This window comes from Somniosus microcephalus, chromosome 31 (genome assembly GCF_052327205.1).
Source record: "Somniosus microcephalus isolate GS21.2 chromosome 31, FLI_Smic_1.0, whole genome shotgun sequence".
Taxonomy (NCBI): Eukaryota; Metazoa; Chordata; class Chondrichthyes; order Squaliformes; family Somniosidae; genus Somniosus; species Somniosus microcephalus.
The window spans coordinates 22,686,347-22,711,714 of record NC_141017.1 but is presented as its reverse complement, the minus strand read 5'-3'; the positions used below and the strand labels follow the sequence as shown (position 1 = coordinate 22,711,714).

General features: G+C 48.9%; 1 protein-coding gene across 1 annotated transcript in view; it reads left to right on the top strand.

The window, feature by feature from the left end:
• LOC147097637 (adhesion G protein-coupled receptor E3-like) overlaps window positions 1–25,368 on the top strand; it is a 77,124-nt gene that overhangs the window by 41,412 nt on the left and 10,344 nt on the right. The window contains exons 13-17 of the mRNA XM_085971424.1: window positions 3,984–4,175; window positions 8,095–8,330; window positions 14,195–14,261; window positions 20,447–20,538; window positions 22,259–22,427. Of these exons, the coding sequence (XP_085827550.1) occupies window positions 3,984–4,175; window positions 8,095–8,330; window positions 14,195–14,261; window positions 20,447–20,538; window positions 22,259–22,427 (756 nt within the window). The remainder of the gene's footprint in view (window positions 1–3,983; window positions 4,176–8,094; window positions 8,331–14,194; window positions 14,262–20,446; window positions 20,539–22,258; window positions 22,428–25,368) is intronic.

Below are 25,368 nucleotides of genomic sequence, written 5' to 3'. Positions count from 1 at the left end.
GGAGTTAGGGATTGAGAGACAGAAACCAGACATTCAAAGCAGTCAGAACCCGGAGATCTAGAACATCAGACAATTGGGATCCAGAGATCTAGAACATCAGAGAGTCACAATCCAGAGATCTAGAATATCAGAGAGTCATGACCTAGAGATCTAGAACATCAGAGTCAGAATGCAAAGATCTAGAACATCAGAGAGTCATGACCTAGAGATCTAGAACATCAGAGCCAGAATGCAAAGATCTAGAACATCAGAGAGTCATGACCTAGAGATCTAGAATGTCAGACAGTGAGGACCCAGAGATCTGGAACATCAGACAGTGAGGACCCAGAGATCTAGAACATCACACAGTGAGGGCCCAGACATCTAGAACATCAAACAGTGAGGACCCAGAGATCTAGAACATCAGACTGTGAAGACCCAGAGATCTAGAACATCAGAAAGTCAGGACCCAGAGATTTGGAACATCAGACAATCGGGACCCAGAGATCTAGAACATCAGGCAGTGAAGATCCAGAGATCTAGAATATCAGAGAGCCATGATCCAGAAATCTAGAGCATCAGACAGCCAGGACCCCCAAGATCTAGAACATCAGACAGCCAGGACCCCCAAGATCTAGAACATCAAACAGTCACAGCCCAGAGATCTAGAACATCAGACAGTAAGGACCAAGACACAGGAGATCCAGGCTAGAGAAGCAGAATCTAGAGAGTCTGAAAAAACCCCAGAGTGATGGCAAGCAAGAGAGTGACCCCAGAGAATGACCCCAGAGAGTGACCCCAGAGAATGACCCCTGAGAGTGAACCCAGGGACACTGAGAGTGACCCCGAGAGTGACCCCAGAGATTGACCCAGAGTGACCCAGAGTGACCCTAAAGATTGACCCCAGAGAGTGAACCTCAGAGAACCCAAGAGAGCAATAGGAAGAATTAAGCAAAACAGAAAGCAGAGAGAAAGATGGAGACGGAGGGCTATTGAACCTACACAATGCGATTATTGTCCCCGGTATTATTACAGTGGTACTGATGCCTAGTATCACCCTGTCAGTGATCACACTGCAGCGTCTCTGCCACTCGCAGGATATATTCACTGTTGGCTACTCCTGAGTCGGGGAACTCTGCTGCAACAATCTCAACAAAGTCGCTCGGTAAATATTTATCCTGTGGTGCAAAGTGGAAAGGGGGTTGCTATTCGGTGAAATATTGTGACATTTTCAGGGGCACAATGGATGAAAATACACAGTGCGTTGCCAGTAGCAACCACACACAGTTTGTTCTGCAGAACTATGCAGCAACTCTGAAATAAATAGCCGGAAAGTGAAATCTTTAAAATACGAAGCTCGCTGATGGTCCAATCAATGGGTTCAGGTGATGCCAAAAAGCAGGAGAGCAGAGAAACGGGGAGTGGAGGAGGTGTGGGCTGGTGCTTGGGGTGGAGAGACCCCCATATCGTTACACGGGCCCCCAGGCTGCTCCGTACCCCTGGGGGGTCCACCCGCCTTTCTCCCACCACATTCCCGGGCCACGGTTACCTTCTCTTGGCCAGATTTTCCATGTAATCACTCCTGCCCTCCACCCCATCTCAGACCTCCCCTCTTCTGCTCTTTCCCGGAACATTTCGAGGATGGACGTTGTTGGGCGACCAATGGCGGAAATGTGGAGGCAGAAGGCAGAAGGATGAAAACTCCAGGAGTCATAGAGTCATAGAACGGTTACAGCACAGAAGGAGGCCATTCAGCCCGTCGAGTCTGTGCCGGCTCTCTGCAAGACTTCAGCTAGTCCCACTCCCCCACCCTTTCCCCATAGCCCTGCAAATTTTTTTCCTTCAGATACTTATCCAATTCCCTTTTGAAAGCCGCGATTGAATCTGCCTCCACCACCCTTTCAGGCAGTGCATTCCAGATCCTAACCACTCACTGAGTGAAAAAGTTTTCCCTCATGTCGCCTTTGGTTCTTTTGCCAATCACCTTAAATCTGTGTCCTCTGGTTCTCGACCCTTCCGCCAACGGGAACAGTTTCTCTCTATCTACTCTGTCCCGACCCCTCATGATTTTGAACACCTCTATCAAATCTCCTCTCAATCTTCTCTGCTCTAAGGAGAACAACCCCAGCTTCTCCAGTCTATCCAAGTAACTGAAGTCCCTCATCCCTGGAACTATTCTTGTAAATCTTTTCTGCACCCTCTCTCAGGCCTTCACATCCTCCCTAAAGTGCGGTGCCCAGAATTGGACACAATACTCCATAAAGGCTCATCATAACTTCCCTGCTTTTGTACTCTATGCCTCTATTTATGAAGCCCAGGATCCCGTATGCATTTTAACTGCTTTCTCAATCTGCCCTGCCACCTTCAATGATTTGTGCACATATACCCCCAGGTCTCTTTGTTCATGCACCCCATTTAGGATTGTACCGTTTAGTTTATATTGCCAGGAATGTGTCCAATCAGAGTTGGCATCCTAACTCCAGTGCTTCGTTCAAATGACTATCCTTCATTTGTGAGCCTGGATACTTGGGAAGAGATAAAAATTCCCCTTTTGACGAACTATAGGAAAATGCCTTTATTTTCCTGTCTGTAAATACCGACCTGCTAAAGAAATGGCGTTCTGCGATATCCCGTTTCAAAGCTGTGTCATCTCCCAATTCCATTGGGAGCTCTTCAGCTTTGCAGAAAAGCTGGCAATCTGCTGCTCCTCATACAACATCCCAGGAACGAGTCTGGTGAACCTTCGCTGCACTCCCTCTGTGGCAAGTATATCCTTTCTTAGGTAAGGAGACCAAAACTGCACACAGTACTCCAGGTGTGGTCTCAACAAGGCCCTGTACAACTGCAGTAAGACATCCTTGCTCCTGTACTCAAATCCTCTTGCAATGAAGGCCAACATACCATTTGCCTTCCTAACTGCTTGCTGCACCTGCATGTTTGCTTTCAGTGACTGGTGTACAAGAACACCCAGGTCCCTTTGTACATCAGCATTTCCCAATCTATCTCCATTTAAATAATACTCTACCTTTCTGTTTTTCCTACTGAAGTGGATAACTTCACATTTATCCACGTTAAACTGCATCTGCCGTGTATTTGCCAACTCAATCAACTTGTCTAAATTGCCTTGAAACCTCTTTGCATCCTCCTCACAACTCACAATCCCACCTAGTTTCGTGTCGTCAGCAAACTTGGAAATATTACATTTGGTTCCCTCATCCAAATCATTGATATATATTGTGAATAGCTGGGGCCCAAGCACTGATCCCTGCGGTACCCCACTAGTCACCACCTGCCACCCCGAAAAAGACCCATTTATTCCTACTCTCTGTTTCCTGTCTGTTAACCAATTTTCAATCCATGCCAGTATATTACCCCCAATCCCATGTGCTTTAACTTTGCACACTAACCTCTTATGTGGGACTTTATCAAAGGCCTTCTGAAAATCCAAATACACCACATCCACTGGTTCTCCATTATCTATTCTACCAGTTACATCCTCAAAAAATTCCATTAGGTTTGTCAAACACGATTTCCCTTTCATAAATCCATGTTGACTTTGTCTAATCCCATTGATATTTTCTAAGTGTCCTGTTATCACATCCTTTATAATAGACTCTAGCATTTTCCCTACTACTGATGTTAGGCTAACCGGTCTGTAGTTCCCTGTTTTCTCTCTCCCTCCTTTTTTAAAGAGTGGGGTTACATTTGCCACCCTCCAATCTGCAGGAACTGTTCCAGAATCTATAGAATTTGGGAAGATGACAACCAGATAAACACATGAGAGAGAGAAAGGAATAGAAGGATATGTTGGTAGAGTGAGATGATGAGGGGTGGGAGGAGGCTCGTGTGGAGCATAAACTAGCATGGACCACTTGGGCCGAATGGCCTGTTTCTGTGCTGTAAATTCGATGTAATTGTATGTAATCCCGTCCCTGCCAACCACCTCACAGCTGTCACCGGGAACGGTTTTGCTGGATGTGACTCCCTCTTTGTACTTGCTGCAGGATGGCTTGTCCATGCTGGTAATCACCTGCGGCGGCCTCATCATATCTCTGCTGTGCCTCGCCGCGTCGATCTTTGTGTTCGTCAACTGTCGCTCGATCCAAAATGCCAACACCACCGTCCACAAGCACCTGAGTGTGAACCTCTTCCTGGCCCAGCTCCTCTTCCTGACAGGAATAAATGTGAAAAACCAGGTAAGAGATTCAATCTGTCGGCTATAATCCTAAAACCGCTGCTGAATCTACCGGCAGTCAATTAAGCGGCAGAACCAGGCTTCCCATAGGACCTCACTGTCAGACTCTAAACTCTACTATCTCCTGGAGCTGCCCTCTCATTCCATTCAGGCCATCATACACACCGTGCCTCCATCTTAGATTTGACCTTCCACAAGGTCATTTCCCATCCCTTTTTTAAAATTAATTCCTGGGTTGTGGGCGTCGCTGGCAAGGTTAGCATTTATTGTCCATCCCTAATTGCCCTTGAGAAAGTGGTGGTGAGCCGCCTTCTTGAACCGCTGCAGTCCGTGTGGTGAAGGTGCTCCCACAGTGCTGTTAGGGAGGGAGTTCCAGGATTTTGACCCAGCGACGGTGAAGGAACGGCCGATATACTTCCAAGTCAGGATGGTGTGAGACTTGGAGGTGGTGGTGTTCCCCATGCGCCTGCTGCCCTTGTCCTTCTAGGTGGTAGAGATCGCGGGTTTGGGAGGGGCTGCCGAAGAAGCCTTGGCGAGTTGCTGCAGTGCATCTTGTAGATGGTACACACTGCAGATGGTACACACCGTTGCTGTAGTGATGGATTACATAGGATATATGGCACAGAAACAGGCCATTCGGCCCAACCAGTCCATGCCGGCGTTTATGCTCCACTCAAGCCTCCTCCCGTCTTTCCTCATCTAAATCTATCAGTGTAACCCTCTATTCCCTTCTCCCTCATATGCTTATCTAGCCTCCCCTTAAATGCATCTATACTATTCGCTTCAACCACTCCCTGTGGTAGCGAGTTCCACATTCTCACCACTCTCTGGGTAAAGAAGTTTCTTCTGAATTCCCTATTGGATTTCTTGATGACTATCTTATATTGACGGCCTCTAGTTTTGCTCTTCCCCACAAGTGGAAACATTCTCTCTGTATCCACTCTATCAAAATATTTCATAATTTTAAAGACTTCTATTAGGTCACCCCTCAGCCTACTTTTTTCAAAAGAAAAGAGACCCAGCCTGTTCATCCTTTCCTAACATGTATACCCTTGGCATTTTAAATATGATAATAAGGCCCTGAAGCCTCTGCTTGAACCTGCTGTGCAGGTTTAACTGCGGTCAGCCGGGGATCCCGGGCCTCGGAATTCCCAGTAGCTGCAGCGAGACGAGGACAGCCTCGGGGGGCAATCATTGTGGGCCGGGAGGAGCAGGAGTGCATCCTCCCGGCCCCCCCAAGCTCCCCCACCATCAGCCTCCCCACCCCGGGGTCGTGAATGGTACACCTCGGTCGGGGATCGGAGCCCCCCCGGGGTCGAGGATCGGTGCCCCCCCCCCAGGTCAGGGATCGGAGTCCCGCGGGGGTCAGGGATCGGAGCCCCCCCTGGGGTCAGGGATCGGAGCCCCCCCTGGGGTCAGGGATCGGAGCCCCCCGGGGGTCAGGGATCGGAGCCCCCCCTGGGGTCAGGGATCGGAGCCCCCCCTGGGGTCAGGGATCGGAGCCCCCCGGGGGTCAGGGATCGGAGCCCCCCCTGGGGTCAGGGATCGGAGCCCCCCCTGGGGTCAGGGATTGGAGCCCCCCCTGGGGTCAGGGATCGGAGCCCCCCCTGGGGTCAGGGATCGGCGCCCCCCTGGGGTCAGGGATCGGCGCCCCCCCTGGGGTCAGGGATCGGAGCCCCCCCTGGGGTCAGGGATCGGAGCCCCCCCTGGGGTCAGGGATCGGAGCCCCCTAGGGTCGGCGCTCGCACCTAACTATGGTTGTGGCGTCTTCTCCAGCATTCCCCGCCTGACTGGAAGCCAGCCTTAAAACTCCACCGCGTGCGGGGAAACCCGGCCTTGCGGGTCTACCGAGGACCCCCCACCCAACCCCCACCTCCCCACCCATTCCCCCACCTCCCCACCCATTCCCCCACCTCCCTCACCATTCCCCCACCCCGTCATCCAACACCCACCCCCCCTCGCCCCCTCCCCCGCTCCCGGCGGGTCCAAATGTAAAAGATCCAGCCAGTGTGTCTCTGCCTGTCTCTGTATGTGTATCTGTATGTTTCTGCTTGTCTGTGTGTCTCTGCCTGTACGCCTGTGCCTGTGTGTCTCTGCCTGTGTGTATCTGCCTGTGTGTCTCTGCCTGTGTGTCTCTGCCTGTGTGTCACTGGCTGTGTTTATCTGTCTGTGTGTCTCTGCCTGTGTGTCTCTGCCTGTGTGTCTCTGCCTGTGTGTCTCTGCCTGTGTGTATCTGCCTGTGTGTCTCTGTCTGTGTGTCTCTGCCTGTATGTCTCTGGTTGTGTGTCTCTGCCTGCGTGTCTCTGTCTGTGTGTATCTGTCTGTGTGTCTCTGGTTGTGTGTCTCTGCCTGTGTGTCTCTGCCTGTGTGTCTCAATGTGTGTCTCTGCCTGTATGTCTCTGGTTGTGTGTCTCTGCCTGTGTGTCTCTGCCTGTGTGTCTCTGCCTGTGTGTCTCTATCTGTGTGTCTCTATCTGTGTGTCTCTGTCTGTGTGTCTCTGGTTGTGTGTCTCTGCCTGTGTGTCTCTGCCTGTGTGTCTCTGTCTGTGTGTATCTGCCTGTGTGTCTCTGCCTGTGTGTCTCTGCCTGTATGTCTCTGGTTGCGTGTCTCTGCCTGTGTGTCTCTGTCTGTGTGTATCTGTCCGTGTGTCTCTGGTTGTGTGTCTCTGCCTGTGTGTCTCTGCCTGTGTGTATCTGCCTGTGTGTCTCTGCCTGTGTGTCTCTGTCTGTGTGTCTCTGTCTGTGTGTCTCTGTCTGTGTGTCTCTGCCTGTGTGTCTCTGCCTGTGTGTATCTGCCTGTGTGTCTCTGCCTATGTATCTCTGCCTGTGCGTCTCTGCCTGTGTGTGTCTGCCTGTGTGTCTCTGTCTGTGTGTCTCTGCCTGTGTGTCTCTGCCTGTGTATATCTGTCTGTGTGCCTCTGGCTGTGTGTATCTGCCTGTGTGTATCTGTCTGTGTGTCTCTGCCTGTGTGCATCTGCCTGTGTGTCTCTGCCTGTGTGCATCTGCCTGTGTGTATCTGTCTGTGTGCATCTGTCTGTGTGTCTCTCTCTGTGTGTCTCTGCCTATGTGTATCTGTCTGTGTGTCTCTGTCTGTGTGCATCTGCCTGTGTGTCTCCGTCTGTGTGTCTCTGCCTGTGTGTCTCTGTCTGTGTGTCTCTGTCTGTGTGTCTCTGTCTGTGTGTCTCTGTCTGTGTGTATCTGTCTGTGTGTCCCTGCCTGTGTGTATCTGTCTGTGTGTCTCTGCCTGTGTGTATCTGTCTGTGTGTATCTGTCTGTGTGTCTCTGCCTGTGTGTCTCTGCCTGTGTGTCTCTGCCGGTCTCCATGTGGCCTGTCTATGTATTTATGGCTGTGTCCGTGTTTCTGACTGTGTGTCTCTGCCTGTGTCTGTCTGGGTGTTTCTGTCTGGGTGTTTCTGTCTGGGTGTCTCTGCCTATGTCTGTTTGTGTGTCTCTGTCTGTGTCTGTCTGGGTGTCTCTGTCTGTGTCTGTCTGTGTGTCTCAGTCTGTGTCTGTGTGTCTCTCTCTGTGTTTCTGTCGGTGTCTGTTTGTGTGTTTCTGTCTGTGTCTGTCTGTGTTTTTCTGTCTGTGTGTCTCTGCCTGTGTCTGTTTGTGTGTCTCTGTCTGTGTCTACCTGTGGGTCTCTGTCTGTGTCTGCCTGTGTGTTTCTGCCTGTGTCTGTTTTTGTGTCTCTGTCTGTGTTTTTCTGTCTGTGGGTCTCTGTCTGTGTCTGCCTGTGGGTCTCTGTCTGTGTCTGCCTGTGGGTCTCTGCCTGTGTCTGTTTGTGGGTCTCTGTCTGTGTCTGTCTGTGTGTTTTTGTCTGTGTGTCTCTGTCTGTGTCTGCCTGTATGTCTCTGTCTGTGTCTGTCCGCTCTGTGTTTCTTGCTCAGAGCCGAGGACTCACCATTGCCCTGATATTTTCAGACGGTCTGTGCCCTGGTTGCGGGATGTTTACATTACCTCTTTCTAACGGTCTTCGCCTGGATGTTCCTGGATGCCTTGCAGCTTTTCATTACGTCCAGACACCTGACAGTCGCAAAGTTCACTCACACACGCATCATCAGACGGAGATACCTGTACCCGTCCGGCTACGCTGTTTCTGCACTGATAGTAATTATATCGGCAGCGATACATCCCAGTGGCTACGGATCAGAAAAAGAGTGAGTAATTTTATATTTCGTCACTGTCATAGAATCTTACAGCACAGAAGGAGGCCATTCGGCCCATCGTTCCTGTGCCAGCTCTTTGAAAGAACCAATTAGTCCCACTCCCCCGCTCCTTCCCCCATAGCCCTGCAAATTTTTCACCTTCAAGTATTTATCCAATTCCCTTTTGAAAGTTACTATTGAATCTGCTTCCACCGCCCTTTCAGGCAGCGCATTCCAGATCACAACAACTCGCTGCGTAAAGAAAATTCTCCTCATCTCCCCCTCTGGTTCTTTTGCCAATTATTTTTAATCTGTGTCCTCTGGTTAGCGGAAACACTTTCTCCTATTTCCTCTATTGATACCCTTGATCATTTTGAACACCTCTATCAAATCTCCCCAAAACCTTCTCTGCTCTAAGGAGAACAATCCCAGCTACTCCAGTCTCTCCGCGTAACTGAAGTCCCTCATCCCCGGCACCATTCTGATAAATTCATTCCCTCATGCTAGCACCAGACCCCGGCACCATTCTGCTGTAAGTATGTATCTGTGTTGGGCCTCACAGATTGATGGGATTCTCCAGTGGCTCGGTCAGTGAGGGATCCCTGTGCGACATAACTTGGCCACAGGGACCTGGAAGGTCTTGGCTTCCACTGATCGTTCCTGATCTCAGCTGCGGCAACAGTAGGGAGGCTGCAATAAGCCTCAGTGCCTTAGGCCAGTGAGGAGAAAGTCATGGGAAGGAACATAGATACAGGACGAGGCCATTGAGCCCCTCGAGCCTGTTCTGTCATTCAATGAGATCATGGCTGATCTGCGACCTAACTCCATGTACCGGCCCTTGCTTCCTATCCCTTAATACCTTTAGTGAATAAAAATCTATCAATCTCAGATTTAAAATTAACAATTGATCTAGCATCAATTGCCGTTTGCGGAAGAGAGTTCCAAAGTTCTACCACCCTTTGTGTGTAGAAGTGTTTCCTAACTTCACTCCTGAAAGGTCTGGCTCTAATTTTTAGACAATGCCCCCTAGTCCTAGAATCCCCAACCAGCAGAAATAGTTTCACTCTATCTACCCTATATGTTCCCCTTAATATCTTGAAAACTTAATATCTTGGAACATTAGGAAAGTAGGTTAGTTATACAGCCCCTTGAGCCTGCTCCGCCATTCAATGAGATCATGGCTGGCCCACAGCTCAATGCCATGTACCCGCCTTGGTTCCATAGCTCTTTAATGCTCTTACCTTTTCGGGGGAGAGTGTTCTAGTTGCCCAAATTCCCACTGCTGCTGACTGTCCACCGACCCTGCTGAAAGGTGACTGGGGTAGACCTTGACTTTGTGCGATAGCGTAGAATGGATGATAGCGAGTCGACAGCCCATTTCACGTCTCTCCCGATTTTTACTTCCATTGACTTCAACGAGAGATGTAAACACAGGCTTCCGACTCACTATCGCCCGATTTACACTAAGTCAAGATCTACCTAGTGTGTGTGGGCGTCGTGATTGTGCCCATCTAGATGCCCCCCCATAGAACACCCTTATTGGGCCAGAAATTCGGGTCGGAGGCTTCCCGCGGGTGCAAGCCCCCGACCTGCACTTACCTAGCGCGCCGGCCATTGTGCTGTGGGGCTCGCGTGGGATTCCGATCCTGGGCCTCCTCCAACTGCCGGCGCGCAGTGCTTGCGTATCCCAGGGGCGCAGTTAGTTCGAAGCGTCCCCTGGGATCACGTGGGCCATGGGGAGCCAATCGGAGCAGGGAATCTCCATTCATAGATTTGACAGGAAGACCTGTCAAATCTATGAATAGAAATCGGCCCCAAAACCTAAGTAAAACTTCACATAATTTTTTTTTTAAAACATCACATTTTTAAAATAAGTATAAATTACATAAATTAACTATTTTAAACAAAAATCTTAATTTTTGAAAAAATTAATTAAAGTTTTTAACGGGACTAAAAATAAACTTACCTTTCTTTAAAGTATTTAAAAATGATAAACCTGTGGGAAAAATGTTTTAATTTTACTTAATTCACCACTTACCTTGTTAAAACCAAGCCTTGCGCCTCCTTTTTTCATGCGCAGCTTACCCTCCCGGAGAAACCTGTGAAAAAAGCGAAAGTTCAAGGTCTACGCGCTCCCTCTCCGGCACACGCGTTTGACCCTCGAACCCCTTCCTTCAAGGGAACGGAAGTTCTGGTTTCCAGCGCATGCGCAGTGCATGCACGAAACCGGCACTTTCGTTGGCCAGACGGGTGAGTACACAGCGCGTATTTCTGGCCCATTGTGTCAGCACCCTCGCCTCTGAGTCAGAAGGTTGTGGGTTCAGGTCCCACTCCAGAGATTTGAGCACAAAAATCTAGGCTTGACACACCCTGTGTAGTACTGAGGGAGTGCCGCACTGTCGGAGGTGCCGTCTTTCAGATGAGACGTTAAACCGAGGCCCCGTCTGCTCTCTCAGTTGGATGTAAAAGATCCCATGGCATTAGTTCAAAGAAGAGCAGGGGCGTTCTCCCCGGTGTCTTGGGCCAATATTTATCACTCAACCAATGTCATTAAAACAGATGATCTGGTCATTATCACATTGCTGTTTGTGGGATCTTGCTGTGCGCAAATTGGCTGCCGCGTTTGCTGCATTACAACAGTGACTACACTCCAAAAAAGTACTTCGTTGGCTGTAAATTGCTTTGGGATGGCCTGTGGTTGTGCAACATAGAAACAGAGAAGATAGGAGCAGGAGTAGGCCATTCGGCCCCTCGAGGCTGCTCCGCCATTCAATGAGATCATGGCTGATCATCCAAATTCAGTACCCTGTCCTTGCCTTCTCCCCATATCCCTTGATCCCTTTAGCCTTAAGAAATATATCCAACTCCTTCTTGAATATATTTAATGAACTGGCCTCCACCGCCCTCTGTGGCAGAGAATTCCACAGGTTCACCACTCTCTGGGTGAAGAAATTCCTCCTCATTTCAGTCCTAAATGGCTTACCCCTTATCCTTAGACTATGACCCCTGGTTCTAAACTCCCTGACCATCGGGAACATCCTTCCTGCATCTAGTCTGTCCAGGCCTGACAGAATTTTATAGGTTTCGATGAGATCCCCTCGCAATCTTCTAAACTCCAGTGAGTACAAGCCCAATCAACACAATCTCTCCTCATACGTCATTTCTGCCATCCCAGGTATCAGCCTGGTGAATCTTCGCTGCACTCCCTCCATGGCAAGAACGTCCTTCCTCAGATAAGGCGACCAAAACTGCACACAATACTCAAGGTGCGGTCTCACCAAGGCCCTGTACAACTGCAGCAAGACATCCTTGTTCCTGTACTCGAACCCTCTTGCTACGAAGGCCAACATACCATTTGCCTTCTTAACCGCCTGCTGCACCTGTATGCTTACCTTCAGCGACTGGTGCACAAGAACACCCAGGTCTCTTTGCACTTCCCCTTCTCCCAATCTATTGCCATTCAAATAATAGTCTTTCTTCCTGTTTTTGCCACCAAAGTGGATAACCTCACATTTATCCACATTATAGTGCATTTGCCATGTTTCTGCCCAATCACCCAACCTGTCCAAATCGTACTGGAGTTTCACGACATCCTCCTCACAGCATACCCTCCCACCCAGCTTTATGTCGTCTGCAAATTTGGAGATATTACATCCAATTCCCTCGTCCAGATCATTAATATATATTGTGAACAGCTGGGATCCTAGGACCGATCCTTGCAGTACCCCACTAGTCACTGCCTGCCACTCGGAAAACAACCCGTTTATTCCAACTCTTTGCTTTCTATCCGCCAACCAGTTCTCTATCCAAGTCAATACCTTGCCCCCAATCCCATGTGCCTTAATTTTGCACGCTAATCTCTTATGCGGGACCTTATCGAAAGCCTTCTGAAAGTCCAAATATACCACATCCACTGGTTCTCCCTTATCTATTTTACCAGTTACATCCTCAAAAAATTCCAGTAGGTTAGTCAAGCACGATTTACCTTTTGTAAATCCATGTTGACTTTGTCCGATCCCGTCACTGCTTTCCAAGTGCTCTGCTATTACATCTTTTAAAATGGACTCTAGCATTTTCCCCACTACCGATGTCAGGCTTACCGGTCTATAATTCCCCGCTTTTTCTCTACCACCTTTTTTGAATAGTGGGGTAACATTAGCTACCCTCCAATCCATGGGTACTGTTCCAGAGTCTATCGAGTTCTGGAAGATGACCAGCAATGCATCTACTATTTCTAGGGCCACTTCCTTAAGTACCCTAGGATGTAGATTATCAGGCCCTGGGGATTTATCGGCCTTCAGTCCCATCAATTTTCCTAACACCATTTCCCTACAAATACTGATTTCTTTCAGTTCCACCCTTTCATCAGACCCTATGTTCCCCGGCATCTCTGGGAGGTTATTTGTGTCCCCCTTTGTGAAGACAGAACCAAAATATGTATTTAGTTGGTCTGCCATTTCTTTGTTCCCCATTATAAATTCCCCTGATTCTGACTGTAAGGGACCTACGCTTGACTTCACCAATCTTTTTCTCTTCACACATCTATAAAAGCTTTTACAGTCAGTTTTTATGTTCCCTGCTAGCTTACTCTCATATTCTATTTTCCCCTTCTTAATTAATCCCTTTGTCCTCCTTTGTTGAATCCTAAACTGCTCCCAATCCTCAGGATTATTGCTTTTTCTGGCCAATTTATATGTCCTCTCCTTGGATCTTATGCTATCCCTAATTTCCCTTGTTAGCCACGGTTGAGTCACCTTTTTTGTTTTATTTTTATGCCAAACTGGGATGAACAAATTCTGTAGTTCATCCATTCGATCTTTGAATGTTTGCCATTGCCTATCCACTGTCAACCCTTTGAATGACATTCCCCAATCAATCCTACCCAACTCGCTCCTCAGACCATCGTAGTTTACTTTATTTAAATTTAGGACCCTAGTCTCTGAGTCAACTACTTCATTCTCCATCTTAATGAAGAATTCGATCATATTATGATCACTCCGACCCAAGGGGCCTCGTACAACAAGATTGCTTATTAATCCTTTCTCGTTACATAATACCCAGTCTAAGATGGCCTGATCTCTGGTTGGTTCCTCGACATATTGGTCCAGGAAACCATCCCGTAAACACTCCAGGAATTCCTCCTCCACAGTATTGTTACTAATTTGGTTAGCCGAATCTATATGTAGATTAAAGTCACCCATGATGACTACTGTGCCCTTATTGCACGCTTCTTTAATTTCCCTTTTAATGCCATCCCCAACCTCCGCCTTACTGTTTGGAGGTCTATATACCACTCCCACTAACGTTTTCTGCCCCTTAGTATTTCTCAATTCTACCCATACAGATTCGACATCATCAGAGCTAATATCCTTCCTTACAATTGTGTTAATCCCTTCTTTAACCAGTAATGCTACCCCACCTCCCTTTCCTTTTTGCCTATCTTTCCTGAATATCAAATACCCCTGGATGTTGAGTTCCCAGCCTTGGCCATCCTTGAGCCACGTTTCCGTACTCCCAACCAAATCATATTCGTTTACCTCTATTTGCGCAGCCAATTCATCCACCTTATTACGAATGCTCCTCGCATTAAGACACAAAGCCTTCAGGCTTGTTTTTTTAACACTTTTAGACCTATTAGAATTATTATTTACTGTGGCCACGTTTAATTTAAACCTGAGTCACAAGCCTGTTGCTTAGGCCCGAGTCACAAGCCTGTTGCTTAGGCCCTGAGGCACAGCCTGTTACTTAGGCCCTGAGTCAGAAGCCTGTGAAAGGCACTATAGAAATGCAAGACTTTCCTTTTATTCCCTTTAAAATTTAATTTTTGAAATAAATTGATGACTGACACTCAGTAATAAAATCTTTGGGCCTCACAGCTGCTGGCTGAATCTAGAGTCGGGGTTTCGGTGGAGTTTCCAGGGACCTGCCTGCTTTGTGATCGCGGTAAGTTTCTCATTTCTTTACGCTCCATATTCACGGAGTTAACCGTGAGTGAGTGCTCCAGGCAGGGGGCCTCACTCGATGGGAGAGGTAGATCAGGCCATCGGGCACCCACATTACAGGCCCCTCCCAATTTTCGGACCTCCTCATCTGATTGTCCAACCTATCCTTCTGCTAACTCCGTCTCGGTACTGCAAGGGTTAACTCGTAAACCTTACCGGAAAACTATTTGAAGAGGCACAGTCTTTGTGTAAAGGAGAAAAGGCAATCAGCCACCGGGCGCTCGGCCCTCAGGTGTGCTGTGAGCCCCTTTAGCATCGAGCAGTTGGCTTTCATCTCAGGGCCTGACCAACAGGCTTGTGACTCAGAGCCTAAGCAATGGGATTGTGACTCGGGCCTAAGCAACAGGCTTCTGACTCAGGGCCTAAGCAACAGGCTTGTGACTCAGGGCCTAAGCAACAGGCTGTGCCTCAGGGCCTAAGCAACAGGCTTGTGACTCGGGCCTAAGCAACAGGCTTGTGACTCAGGCCTAAGCAACAGGCTTGTGATTCGGGGCCTAAGCAACAGGCTTGTGACTCGGGGCCTAAGCAACAGGCTTGTGACTCAGGGCCTAAGCAACAGGCTTGTGACGCGGGCCTAAGCAACAGGCTTCTGACTCAGGGCCTAAGCAACAGGCTGTGTCTCAGGGCCTAAGCAACAAGCTTGTGACTCAGGCCTAAGCAACAGGCTTGTGACTCGGGGCCTAAGCAACAGGTTTGTGACTCGGGGCCTAAGCAACAGGCTTCTGACTCAGGGCCTAAGCAACAGGCCTGTACCTCAGGGCCTAAGCAACAGGCTTCTGACTCAGGGCCTAAGCAACAGGCTGTGCCTCAGGGCCTAAGCAACAGGCTTGTGACTCGGGCCTAAGCAGCAGGCTTGTGACTCAGGCCTAAACAACAGGCTTGTGATTCGGGGCCTAAGCAACAGGCTTGTGACTCAGGGCCTAAGCAACAGGCTTGTGACTCAGGGCCTAAGCAACAGGCCTGTACCTCAGGGCCTAAGCAACAGCCTTATGACTCAGAGCCAAAGCAACAGGCTTGTGACTCAGGGCCTAAGCAACAGGCTTGTGACTCGGGCCTAAGCAACGGGCAAGTGACTCAGAGCCCAAGCAACAGGCCTGTACCTCAGGGCCTAAGCAACAGGCTTGTGCTTGGCTCATTAAGTATGAAAATGAACTCATGGCCCTACAACATATCCAGAGTGCCTGAACAGCACCCAGGTAAAAACGGCACTGGCTAGTTGGCCTGTTCAGCCATATTAGGTCCTCTTCTTAAAGGAGATTGGCAGTCGCTACAAGTTAATAAAGCAAATTGTTGGTTTCTGTGCTGCTCTGCTTTTCTTTTTGTTGGTTCCCTACTGAAACAATTCATATTGTGGCACCACAACACTATGGACCTGCAGTGCAGGCCCTGAGCAGCTCTTCTGGAGGCTAGCACTGCTTAGATACTACACAGATAAGCTGACCTCAATCCTGGCCTGGACCCCCACATAGGTTAGCCAGCATGCCTGGTTGCACCCTTCACTTGGCTTTCAACAGGCATGCCTGCATCAACCCTTTGAGGGCTGAGATCCTGATGTAGACAGCACCCAGCCCCAGCCCCCTCCTCCATCGATTGCCATGTTTGGGGCAGGCAGAGTCTCTGCTCCCACCAGGCCATCACAGATACTTCGGCACTGGGCCAGGAGCCGACATACCTGGATCCCGCTGGAGTACATTGGAAGGGCCGTGGATTTTCAGGCCCACAATATGTCGGAGGTGTAGTGTATGTAACCGTTCTACCTTTAAGAGAACTATTGTATGTAACCGTCCACCTTTAAGAGAACTATTTTAGGTGTTGCACTACTTTATCTTGGCTGCGGTATACTGTAATACCGGTGGTGACCACACCGGTATATAAGTGCTGTGTAATGAGTGATTGGGCAGATTCGCCCTGACCTTCGAATAGTAAAGTCCTGTTAAAGTTTACTCTTGTAGTCTGTGTAATAATTTGCAATATAACACACAGATTTTACAGTGGCGACGAGTTCGATCTTACCCTGCGGCAGCGATACATCCGAAGCAGTTAACGAGCGTCGAGAAGAGGCATCCGCCCTCGTCGTTCTGCTGAGAGAAGACTCGAGTCTGCAGAGCAAGGAAGAAGGAAGAATTCAGACATGAAGCCTTCCATCAGCAACAGGCAGTGATCGTCCCTTCTGTCATGGTGGTGAGTGAGCCGATCAGCCACGAGAAGCAAGTCGGCCATGTTGACTGTGAGTAGGGGGGAAATAAAAAGAAACGGAGGATAAGGGCGGTGAACTCGACCACGGTCAGGGGAAAGGAGCCGGACAGAAGTCGGGGCCAGAGACGCTGAGACTGGGGCAGCGTAGGGCACGGAAGCCGCGGTACAAGCGGAAACGCAGCCGGTGTGAGAGACCGGGCTACAAGCGGGAACGCAGCCGGTGTGAGAGACCGGGCTACAAGCGGGCTGGGAGACGCAACAGCGTCGTGAGACAGCTCGACCGCGACCGGCGAAAAAGGCCGGGCAGCTACCGAGGCCGTGAGGCGCTGCGACCGGGATCATAAGGCGCGGGAAGAAATAAAAAAATAATAAATAAATAAAACCGCGGAGAACTCAGCCGCAGCCAGGGGAGGAAAGGACCGGACTGCGAGAGGGCTGGGAGGCGCGATTGGAAGCCGCTGAGGGAGAGACAGAGCCCGAGCGAGCGGGAGAGACAGAGCCCGAGCGAGGGGGAACGGGACCGAGCGAGGGAGACCGAGCGAGATTCCGCCCAGCGGCTGGAACTGTTCGCCACCAACGGGTTGTCCACAGCGCCGGTTGCCCTGCTGAGAAAAGGGAACAAGGAACGCACTGAAGCCGGCGCGCAGGCTGCGAACCCCAAAAGCCAGCGGTCGTCGCCCGAGAGCAAAGCTTACCCCTCCCGCCAGGGGAAGAAACGCGGGAAGCCGCCAGTAGGTGGGGAAGAAGACAGGAGCGGGAAACCGCCATTTTTGGAAAAAAAAAGTAACGAACAAATTCGTTGTTGTTTCTCAGAAAGATAGTGAAGATGCCTAAGCATGGTAACATCAACGACTTCGATTCCGAGGTGGAAGATTGGGCCACGTATGTAGAACGCATCGAGATATATTGTGAGGCCAATAAAATAGCAGATGATGATAAAGCTCTAACCTTACTAAACTCAATGGGGGCGAAGACATACGGGCTATTGAAGCATCTTCTATCACCAGCTAAACCGGCGGATCAGACTTTCGCTAATATTGTTGTTGTCCTGAAGGATCATTTGAACACCACACCGCTGATATTGGCGGAACGATTCAAATTTTATGCGAGAACGCAACGGAAAGAGGAAAGCAACGCGGAATACTTGGTTGAACTGCGTAGATTAGCGAAATACTGTCAGTTTGGGGAAAATCTGATAGAGGCATTGAGAGACAAATTCATGTGCGGGTTGTCGAAGGAAGGAACACAAAAGCAACTGCTAGAAGAGAACGATCTTACACTTGATAAGGCTGTCCTTATTGCAGCATCGCACGAAGCCGCAGCGAGAGGCACTGCAGAAATGCAGCTGAAGGCAGCGGTACTCAGCGTGGATCAAATGACTTCGGGTACAATGAAATGTTATCGTTGTGGGAAGACAACACACAACCAGAACCAATGCTGGTTTAAAAACCAGGAATGTAGAAAATGTAGCAAGCTTGGTCACATAGCTAAAGTATGCCGGTCAGGAAAGAAGACCAGCAACAAAAAAAAGTCACCGCAGGAAAAGTACAGCAAGGTACACAAGGTGGCTGAGAAGAGTTCGGATGAACAGAATTCGGATTCAGACCCAAACGGCCAGGAACTGGGTAGTCTGAGAATTCACAATGTGAGTAAGGAAGCTGACCTACAAACTATCTGGGTCATGCTAAAAATAGCCGGAGTCCAAGTAAAAATGGAATTGGACACAGGATCAGCCCTATCAGTCATAAATCGAAGGGATTACAACCGGCTATTCTCACATATACCCTTGAGAGATACCAAGATTGTATTGCAGACATACACGGGGCATAAAGTATACCCCATCGGAAAGATAAAAGTCAAGGTGAGAGACAAGGGCAAAGAACACCAAGGAATGGACTTATATGTACTACCTGAGGGAGGTCCACCACTTCTGGGACGGGAGTGGATCAGGGAAATAAACATGGAATGGCACTACCTAAAAGCAATAACGAGTGAGAACTCAGTGAAGACAATCAGCTCAGACTCTGAAACTGATGACGATAAGACCAGCCCAGGTGCGAAAGACAAGTCTAAAATGGACTTGCTGACTAAGGTTGGAAAAACGAAGGAGTGCATAAATGCTTATGCTTCAGAGGAGAACAAAGTTTCAGAACAGAATTCCACTGAACAACAACAACATAGTTTGACAGAGAATTCTGAGTCTGTCCAGTTTACAGACATACACAATTCTGAGGAACACCGGGCTCGAACTCAACTCCATTTCAAATTATAACAGCAATTAGAACAATTGAGTTGCCGTCTTGAGCAAGAGATGAAAGCAATGAAAAAGTTCTTTGACACAGAGTGGGAGAATCTGGAAAGACAACAGAAGCAGCTGATGGAGAAAAGGGAGCAGGAGCACACAAACCGTCTGCGCGAGGAGGCCAAACGAATCAAAGCTGATTCGGTTTCTGAAGGTGCGTGCTCTAATCTGGTGGAGCAAGATGTTCAGCAACTGAAGCCGCTTGTTAGCAAGTTGCAGGCAGAAAAGGCTGATTTGGTCGCCATGAATTCCGAGCTCCTACTGAAGTTGGGTGCAGCATCACCGGACGATTCATTTGTGGAAATTCGAATGGTGGAGGCTGCGGATGATGGCGAAGTGGAAACAGCAAAGGAGCCCCAGGGCAAGGGGATAAACATCCCTGCAGCTACTGGGAAACGGATGATGTCTCGCTGGCCTAGCTCAGGACGACACCGATTATTACCACGTCCTGTTGAACGACACCGAATATAACGATGACCTGTTCTGCCCAGCTTGTGGGGAAATCTTCCGAAGTGCAAAAACCCTGAAGAATCACAAAAAGTCTAAGAAACACCGGGAGATGGTGGCGCTGCTAAGGCAACAGGAGAAAGAGGAGGAGGAACTGTGCATGCGGCTGGCAGCGGAGCACAGAGAGTCTCCAAGAAGCAGGAAAGGAAAAGACGAAACAGAAGAAGATGACCCATCTGAACCATTATCACCCCTACCAGACCACGCACGTGGTCCCTCCGAACGGAACCAAATCAGTTTGGAAGTAGAAAAACTTCCCAAGGTACTCAAGCTTTTAGAAGTCAGCAATGCTGGTTCAGAAGTGACGGAAGTTCAAGCTGTTAAGTCCAGTGAAGGACTATTGGATGAGTCACCCCAGCAAAGTGAACCGACTACACCACAGGGAACTGCTACACCACCGAGGCGTTGTCCAGACCGAGTCAAGAAGCACAGGAGGCGCCTCCACAGAGACTGAATCTGTGAACTGTTTTCCGCAGAGACTGAATCTGTGAACTGTTTTCCGCAGAGACTACATCTGTGAACTGTTTTTACATGAAGTTGGATATATGTTATGATGTTATGTTTAATGGGGAATAAGTATGTTGTAAGCTAAAAAGGGAGGATTGTAGTGTATGTAACCGTTCTACCTTTAAGAGAACTATTGTATGTAACCGTCCACCTTTAAGAGAACTATTTTAGGTGTTGCACTACTTTACCTTGGCTGCGGTATACTGTAATACCAGTGGTGACCATACCGGTATATAAGTGCTGTGTAATGAGTGATTGGGCAGATTCGCCCTGACCTTCGAATAGTAAAGTCCTGTTAAAGTTTACTCTTGTAGTCTGTGTAATAATTTGCAATATAACACACAGATTTTACAGGAGGCAAGCGGAGAGAGTTGCAGGGTGAAGAAACAGAGATGGGGAGAATTTTAGACAAAGGAAGAGAGAAAAAGAGTCGTGGACAAAGTTATAGAGCGGCGAAGAGAAAGTGTGAGAAGCATAGAGAGAAGGAGACTGAAAGAATGGAATACAAACGAGAGTGTGAGACAGAGAGAATTCCGTGCGCTGTGCACTGTTAGTTTAGAAGGCGCCAGTCTGCCTTCGCTCAGTAGACACTTTTTGTTTCTCTGCCTCTCCAGGTGAATGTGGTGTTGTTTGTCTGGACGCTCTGCTTACTGAGACAACATTTCTCCACACGCAACATGGATGTGTCGAAGATCAAAGACACCAGGTAAATGTCTGCCACAGACACCACGGCCCGATACCTTCAGGTCACGGCGCGCGCGGTTCATTGCCGTTCAGAAGCAGTGGCTTTACCGCGATCTCACCGTGACGCTCCGCTGTACCTTCACATTGACAGCAGCAGTTAGACACCAGTGCAGTGCTGAGGCAGTGCTGCACTGTCGGAGGTGCCGTCTTTCGGATGAGACGTTAAACCGAGGCCCCGTCTGCTCTCTCAGGTTGACGTAAAAGATCCCACGGCACCATTTTGAAGAAGAGCAGGGGGAGTTATCCCCCGGTGTCCCGGGGCCAATATTTGTCCCTCAACCAACATCACTAAAAAAGAGATTCTCTGGTCATTATCTCATTGCTGTTTGTGGGAGCTTGCTGTGCGCAAATTGGCTGCCTCGTTTCCCAGCATTACAAACGTGACTCCACTTCAAAAAGGACTAAATTGACTGTAACACACCTAGGGATGTCCTGAGGTTGTGAAAGGTGCTATATAAATGCAAGTTTTTCTTTAAAACGCACCTTTTGCATTGGATATGATTGACATTGTTTTTTAAAACTGAGCAGCCTGGGTGAAGGGCCGAAGCCCAGTTGTGGGCGCCAAATTAGAGAGGGGTTGGAAAGAAGATGAGGCAAATCGAGATGTAGTGGTTACTTGATGCCAGACTGGTGATTCAAGGGCCTGTAGATTACATGAGAAAAGAGGGCGTGAAGCAGGTGAAGAGATCCACAGATTGAAGACTGATGGTGGCAGAATGGTGCAGGAGATAAATTGTGTGCAACCTAGCAGAGCCCAGAGGCGTTCTGACTGATGGGCTGATTTATAGCATCCTCCGCCCATCTTTTAAACAGAAGCATTCATTTATAACTGACGACTCAGTGGGGCGAAAGAGATCAGCAAGGTCCCACCATCATTCTCTGGTCTGTGCTGCTGATCTCAGCCAGGGTGACGATGGGCGGAGGCGAGGGAGGAATCAGCCAGACTTCTGATCATTGTTCAGGGACCCCCCCTGTTGGAAAGTACACATGTGCGAATGTGGCGTAGGACAGAATCAGGCTCGGAGCTGCGATGCTGCCACTCACCTTCAAGGCTCACATCAAAGAATGGGCACTTGGACAAGGTATGGGAGGGTGACTGATGTCTGTGGAACTTCAGCAAGAGACAAAGCCTTCGGGAAAGAAGGGAAGGGGTCAAAGATGACTATCTGAGTCAGCTGTATCTCAGTGGGCAGCACTCACGCCTCTGAGTCAGAAGGTTGTGTGTTCGAGTCCCACTCCAGAGAGATGAGAACAGAATCCAGGCTGACGCTCCCAGTGCAGTGCTGAGGGAGTGCCACACTGTCGGAGGTGCCGTCTTTTGACTGAGACATTAAACCGGGGACCCGTCTGCTCTCTCAGATGGATGTAAAGGATCCTATGGCACTATTTCAAAGAAAATTCTCCCTGGTGTCCCGGCCAATATTTATCCCTCAACCAACATCACTAAAAACAGATGATCTGGTCATTATCTCATTGCTGTTTGTGGGAGCTTGCTGTGCACAAATTGGCTGCCACGTTTCCTACATTACAACAGTGACTACACTTCAAATAGTACTTCATTGGCTGTAAAGCGCTTTGGGACGTCCTGAGGTCGTGAAAGGCGCTATGTAAATGCAAATTTTCTTTATTACGATGGGGCACATTAACATGAATGCTCTGGTTTTTTTTTCCCTTTTGAACAGAACCTTGACCCTTAAGGCAGCTGCACGGATATTTGTTCTGGGAGGCACCTGGATCTTTGGGATCTTTAATGTCAATGAGAGCACCATGTGGCTCTCCTACATATTCACTGTTTTCAGCACTCTCCAGGGCCTGTTTATTTTCCTTGTTTACTGTGTTTTCAATCACCAGGTAAGGCTAGCTTCACTACAGGTATAAATGCAGGAGATTTGCCTACTTCAGATACATTTGTAAAGCATAAAAGGGTAAATTTACCAATGGAAATGCATGCAGGCCAGAGATTGATGGGATGTGGGCGTCGCTGGCAAGGCCAGCATTTATTGCCCATCCCTCGTTGCCCTTGAGACGGTGGTGGTGAGCCGCCTTCTTGAACTGCTGCAGTCCATGTGGTGAAGGTGCTCCCACAGTGCTGTTAGGGAGGGAGTTCCAGGACTTTGACCCAGCGACGATAAAGGATCGGCGATATACATCCAAGTCAGGATGGTGTGTGACTTGGAGGGGAACTTGGAGGTGGTGGTGTTCCCATGCGCCTGCTGCCCTTGTCCTTCTAGGTGGTAGAGGTAGCGGGTTTGGGAAGTGCAGTCGAAGAAGCCTTGGCGAGTTGCTGCAGTGCATCGTGTAGATGGTACACACTGCAGCCACGGTACGCCGGTGGTGGAGGGAGTGAATGTTTAAGGTGGTGGATGGGGTGCCAATCAAGCGGGCTGCTTTGTCCCGGATGTTGTCGAGCTTTTTGAGTGTTGTTGGAGCTGCACTCATCCAGGCAAGTGGAGAGTATTCCATCACACTCCTTACTTGTGCCTTGTAGATGGTGGAAAGGCTTTGGGGAGTCAGGAGGTGAGACACTCGCCTCAGAATACCCAGCCTCTGACCTGCTCTTGTTGCCACAGTATTTATGTGGCTGGTCCAGTTAAATTGTCTGGCAGCAACTCACCGTCCGGTGGGATGAACGTGTGAGGTATCTTTAAATGAGCTGCTCTCCCTTATCGAGGCACTGGAGAGGGCGCAGAGAAGATTTACAAGGGTGATACCAGAAATGTGAGGTTATACATATCAGGAAAGGAGGAACAGGCTGGGTCTCTTTTCTCTTGAAGAAAGAAGGCTGAGGGGTGACCTAATAGAGGTCTATAAAATTATGAAAGGTTTTGATAGAGTGGATACAGAGAGAATGTTTCCACTTGTGGGGAAGAGCATAACTAGAGGCCATCAATATAAGATAGTCACATTCTCCCCGTGTTTGCGTGGGTTTACTCCGGGTGCTCCGGTTTCCTCCCACAGTCCAAAGATGTGCGGGTTAGGTTGATTGGCTATGATAAATTGACCCTTAGTGTTAGGGGGATTAAATACGTGGGGTTACGGGGATAGGGTGGGATATGTGTTGGTGTAGGGGTTACGGGGATCGGGTGGGATATGTGTCGGTGCAGGCTCGATGGGCCGAAATGGCCTCTATCTGCACTGTGTGGTTTCTGTGATTTCTGTGATTTCTGTGAAATCCAATAGGGAATTCAGAAGAAACTTCTTTACCCAGAGAGTGGTGAGAATGTGGAACTCGCTACCACAGGGAGTGGTTGAAGCGAATACTATAGATGCATTTAAGGGGAGGCTGGACGAGCAGATGAGGGAGAAGGGAATAGAGGGTTATGCTGATAGATTTAGATGAGGAAAGACGGGAGGAGGCTCGAGTGGAGCATAAATGCCGGCATGGACTGGTTGGGCCGAATGGCCTGTTTCTGTGCCGTATATTCTATGTAATCCTTTCAATGTTCTGGCTGCACTTCCTGTAAGGGAACCTGACCATTCTTGGTGCCTCCGCTCTCTCGTGTTGCAGTTCCTCGAGTCTCATTTGCCACAGCTTCAAACCTCTCATATGCTTTGGCTCTTGCTGGAGTTTGCCGCAAGTCTCGGCTTGACATGAAGTGATTAAAGTATTGAGGGAAATGGCTGAACGGTTCCCATTGTAGATACATTCCCAGGATCAATGAGGCACCGAAAAGTGTTGTTCTCATCAACTAAACCATGTCTTCCTGGTTTAATTAACACATTCAGAAGGCTGGTCACGAACAGACATCTCCCAAAAGCTAGACACCCCGGAATTGGCCAGCCATTTTAACTCCACCCTGCATAAGTTTATTAATTCACACAGAACACAAATTATCAATAGATAATGCTAATCCTGCTCATATCTCCCTTTATTACAGGATCATAGGAGCAGGAGGAGGCCGTTCAGCCCCACGAGCCTGTTCCGCCATTCAATTAGAGCACGGCTGATCTGCACCTCAAATCCTTTGCTTTATGTCCCTTGCCACCCTTTCCTAACAGAAATCTATCGCTCTCAATCTTGAACGTTTCTATTGAGCCAGCCTCCGCAGCCTTTAGAGGGAGAGGTAGTTCCAGATTTAAGTGAAAAGACCATGGATTTTGCCACAGGACTGAGGCACGGATTGGAGTGTGGCTCCCTGTGGGGGGTGGGGGGGGGGGGGTGCGGGGCCAGTGAGTTTACAACCTACGTCTTGGCTACTTAGCGTTTCTAGCATTCTTTGCAACTATTTTGGTGAATTTTGCACTCGAGGTGAGAGATGTTATCTCCAAGGAATGAATCCTTTCTCATTCTGGGCACCCAGTCCTAGTCTTTCCAAACAGTTACACCCGATAAGTGGGCACAACCGATGGGGATAAAGGCGCAGAGATCCATCATGTTACCAGCGTTACATCGAATTTACGGCCCAGAAACAGGCCATTCGACCCAACTGGTCCATGCCAGTGTTTATGCTCCACACGAGCCTCCTCATCTCACCCTATCAGCATATCCTTCTATTCCTTTCTCCCTCGTGTACTTATCTAACTTCCCCTTAAATGCAACTGTGCGGTTCGCCTCAATTATTCCCTGTGGTAGTGCGGTCCACATTCTCACCACTCTCTGGGTAAAGAAGTTTCTCCTGAATTCCCTATTGGATTTATTAGTGGCTAACTTATATTTATGGCCCCTAGTTCTGGTCTCGCCCACAAGTAGAAGTATCTTCTCCACGTCTACCCTATCAAAACCCCTTCATAAGCTTAAAGACCTCTATCAGGTCAGCCCTCATGTACTTATCTAACTTCCCCTTAAATGCAA